This window comes from Echinops telfairi, unplaced genomic scaffold (assembly GCF_000313985.2).
Source record: "Echinops telfairi isolate 266 unplaced genomic scaffold, ASM31398v2 ScPeMD7_7414;HRSCAF=8452, whole genome shotgun sequence".
Lineage (NCBI taxonomy): Eukaryota > Metazoa > Chordata > Mammalia > Afrosoricida > Tenrecidae > Echinops > Echinops telfairi.
Window position 1 is genome coordinate 2,957,509 of NW_022111314.1, and position 4,391 is coordinate 2,961,899.

General features: G+C 58.5%; 1 protein-coding gene across 1 annotated transcript in view; it reads right to left on the reverse strand.

Annotated features, from left to right (window-relative positions):
• Positions 1-1,034: 1,034 nt before the first annotated feature.
• FAM217B (family with sequence similarity 217 member B) overlaps positions 1,035-4,391 on the reverse strand; it is a gene marked incomplete at its 5' end in the record, with an annotated part of 5,752 nt that continues 2,395 nt past the window's right edge. The window contains one exon of the mRNA XM_030887490.2: positions 1,035-3,560. Coding sequence (XP_030743350.2) covers positions 2,411-3,560 — 1,150 coding nt within the window. The remainder of the gene's footprint in view (positions 3,561-4,391) is intronic.

Consider the following 4,391-nt stretch of genomic DNA (forward strand, 5'->3'; position numbering starts at 1 on the left):
GCGAGGCAGAACTTAGGCTTTCTGGGAACAAGCAAGCGGGTCTGAGAAGCACCACAAAGCCTCTTCCTTTTTGCAACCTGCTGACACCCTTCCCTGCACCACTCCGCCCAGCTCTGCCATGGCCTCTGATGTCAGGGACCTTCGCCGAAGCTGCCGTTCACTTCGGTTCTCCGCATCACCATTTTCCCATTAACTGAAAGCTAAGCCCGAAGGGTTTCCTCCCAGATGTACTTTTTGGCTATCTTTTTGTTTCTCTTCGCTGGCTTGAATACCGTGGATGTGTGTAAACAGTTCCCCGAAGTGCGATGGCTTCTCTGTCACCAGCCCATTGTGACTCTTCATGTCTTGGGCATGACGCATGGGAGGAGTCCCTGTCCAACCCGCCCGCCACTGTCCACCTGAACCGAGATGTGGGCAGTGTGTCAGCAGACGCTGTAAAAGCAGCCCGTGTGTGTGGTAAACTGAACCATGCCTCACTTCAAGGCAGCTACCCAAGGGGGCTTCACCAAGTTCCTCATTATCAAACTGAGGTTCAGACATCAATTCAATGAGCCTGGCACGCACCCAGGAGCGTGGGCCCCGCAGCCACGAGCATGCTCCATGACTGGTCTTCGACAGAGAGAAGAGGGGAGGGGAGGAGAGCACTCTACCTGCACCTGCTCCAGGCTAGGGACACCCCAGGGACCCACTCCTGGGAAGGGCGGCCGCAGCACCTGGACAAGGCTGTTGTGGGGACCCAGGGCTCACGCCTGGAGTCCCTGTGTGCTTGCAGAGTTGCTCCAGCCGGGAGGCACCGAGAGGAGAGGTCAGAGCATGGGACATCGATCAGCGTGCCCCATGATGACCAAAGACTCAAGTTCAAATGCATGTGCACATGAGGACCAGGAGAGGGAGGCTTGCTTTATGTGCGCCTGTGGTTCACCGCGGAAAGAGTCTATCCAAGTGCACAGGTCTTGGCGCCCCAGTAGAGTTATGGGAGAGAGACACTATCAGAGGGACTCTGGGAAGATCTAGAAATAAACTCCTACGATAAATGACAACAAAATATGCATGTATTTGAAACAGACCACATATATATATTACATATCACATGTATGTACACATCATCCTTCAGATTGTAAAGGGATCTTTGCACAGTATTCCCTAGACAAATATCTTCTAAAGTGCCTGTCTCTCACATTTACCACTGTGAGAGACCTGCAAAATATGATCTCATTTCAAATAGAACATGGAAAGTTTTGTTTGGCGAATAGCAACATGCGTGTCAGCAGCATTTAAAGGGATGGGGCTATCTACTGCCACCCACTGTCACTAGTGTCACCAGGGACAGGATGGCTCTGCTCCCCACTGGTGACACTCACTCCCAGCCCCACGTGAGGATGGCCTGCAGAGCGTCTAACTGCAGTTTAGTGGGAAACTCAGGGGGAGCTAGGGGCCCAGAATGCCAGGGGTAGCATCTTCCTCAACTTTCTGCAGAGCCCACCCCCCCCCCCACCCTGGAATGCCCCTGGAGCCCTCTCTCCAGTAGCCCAACACAGGGGCAGTCCCTCCTGCTCTGGTGGGCACACACCACAGGCTGTCATCTATAACTTGGGACATCAGGTTCCCAAGCTGTCACTTGGTAACTGGCTCACCCCAGGTGGTACCAGGTGCTGGTACCGAGATAGGCCCTGTCTAAAGTGCCTGACTCACAGCTCCCCTTGGCACACACATGTGGCATGCCCTTCTCACCCACCAGCCAACCGGCATCAGGCGGAAAGCCATGGGCCTCCCCACTGGGAAGTGCCCGCAGGACTCGGAAGCAGACCCACAGCGCCACATCGGGGTGGGGTGGGGGGCGTTTAAAGCCCTAAACCCTGATGTCTCTCGGGCCAGGAGTTTCACTCCAGTGACGTCAGTATACACCCCTTCACACTTGAGGAGAAGCCTCGCGGAGGGGCGACGTGCGCGGGTGGGCTGGACTGGTTTCTGGAAAGCCAGGGCAATAACCCCTCCTAGGACCCTGCCCTGCGGGGGAGAGCGCGTGAGACTGCTCGTGAGCAAGGCACCACGGGAGGGGCACCCCATTGCCTCTGGGCTGTGCACGCAGAGGCTCTGTGCCAGCCGGCTGACTCACCTGGAGAGCTGTCTGCGCCTTTAGGGGACGCCTACTGTGACGGCCTCGTCCCCAGAGAGCTCCTGGGCTTAGGACCCTGACTGCCCAGAAAGACTGACAGAAAAAGCGCTCTCAGAAAATTATCTTGCCTGGGACGGCAGTAGGGTTGGAAAACAGAACCCACCAATGACTTCAACCCAGGGCCCCTAATCTCTTACACACACACACCCCCCCCCACGCCACTACAGTGCTGTCCTGTGGGGAGAGCGCTGCTGTCCAGGGGCCCCCCGGCAGGCTTTGCAGCCCAGCGGGGCGCTATTTGAATCTCCGCTTCATGCCACTGGCTTTGAGCTTTTTCTCACCAGATACGCTGGAGTGGCTGCCGTGGCTTGCGTTCCCCTTTTTCTTGAGGGCCACGTGTGCTTGTGTTCGGGGGGCCTTACAGGGGCCCCCCGGGTCAATGATGGCAGCTGAGGCTCTGGGGGTCCGCAGATTCCCATTGGCGTGGAGCTTGGCACCACTGTCGCCACAGGCCAGGTCCAGGCACTGCAATTTGGAGCTTTTGACGGGCTTCTTCCTCCTCTCCTCTGGCCTCCCCTCCTGGGCCTGCTTCTTGGAAGCGAGCCTGCTGCCCGCAGGAAAGTCTGGGGCCCGGAGGCCCGTCTGGAAGGCCGTGCAGGATGCACGGGGGTCTTCCTGGTGCCAGTCTTTCTTTCGTGACAGCCAAGGCCTCAGAGGCCTGTCCTGGGGAGGTAATGGCTTGGGCAGGGCAGCAGCAACCAGTCTGCTTCTTCCAGGGCTTTTCGGAGGCCAGAAGGTCCCAGGGGCCGTGGGTGGCCTGCCTTTGCCCCCCACCCTTGCTCTCTCTGTCTGCACCGTCTGGGTCTGCAGCCACTCGAGCTGGACTAGCCGGTCGATGTACCGCCCCAGAAGGCCGGCTGCTCGTGGCACGGTGTCTGCCTTGCCCTCGGAGTTCAGCATCACGGCCATCTCCTGCAGGTCCCAGGAGTCAAAGGGAGGCGGGAGGAAGTCGGGGTAGAGGTAGTCAGGCTTGGCATGGCTGGGCTCGGGGTACGGGCGGAAGTAGGCTGGGTTGAATTCCTCAGCGCGGAGGCGAAGGTCAGGAGGGGTGAGCGGGGATGGGGGGATGGGAATCCGCTCTGAGTCCGAGAGGTCACTGGCACTGTCCTCATCGGTGTCCTCGCTGAGGAGCTTCATGGACTGGAAGGCCAGGAACAGGCTGGCCCCTGCGGTCCCTGGACGCCCGGGGTCTGGCGGGCTCCATTCGGGCCTTCTTCCCTCGTGAACGCTGGCTCTCCCTGTCGCGTCGGCCTGTGTGAGGGCACCTATGGGCCTGCTTTGCTGCTGGGAGGAAATTCGAGGGCTGCGGGATTTACTCGGCCTTTTTCCAGAAGGGTTCTTCCCAGGCTGCACTGTCGTCCACGCTGGCTCCGCAGTCAGACGGCTGTGGGAAACAACATGGAGTTAACGGGGACGGGGCCAGCCAAAGAGAAGCCCTCCGGCTGTGCTTGTCAAGGGGGAGGGGAGCCTTCGCTGGTGCCCAGTGGATTCCCACAAGCAGTCCCCGGTGGGGCAGAGGAAGGCAGCCTTGGGGGTGGCAGGGGGGGTGTGTCTGCTAGGCTGTATCTTTACGTGTCCCACCCACCCAGGGAGCGACTGGGTGGGGTGGAACCCTACCTGTCGTCCCTTCACAGCCCCATGCGTTAACAGCCACACCACCAGAAGGCCTGTGTCAGGCTCTCCTAAACCCACCACCACCGAGTCGATTCTGGCCTGGGCATTAGAAAACTGGAGGCCTCCCGACTCCTCCGCAGAACGGATCACTGGACGGGGCCATCCAGACGTGTAATCCTATTCAATAACTCACTCACGCACTGCCATCGACTCAGTCCAGACTCACAGTGGAGCAGTGCTTGCGCACTGGGCTGCTAACCGCAAGGTCAGCTGTTTGAAAGCACCGGCCTCTCTGTGGGAGAAAGATGAGGCTTTCTACTCCTGGAAAGGGTTAGGCTCAGAAGCTCACAGAGGCAGTTCACGCCGTCCTATAGAATTCTGTTTAATGAGTGTCCTATAGTAACGTGTGCCTCAGGAAAACTACAGCAGATAGGAGCACTCGAGAAAAGCATAAACCTTTCTCAACGTGCTGATGTTATCCTTCTAGGGCAACTGTGTGCACTTGCAAGAAACACACGTCTGTGGGGGAAAGTCGCAGAACTCTCAGTCTGCCCTGCTCATGAGCATGTGTGCTGCCAAGCCCCTCCCCGCGCCGGGCTCC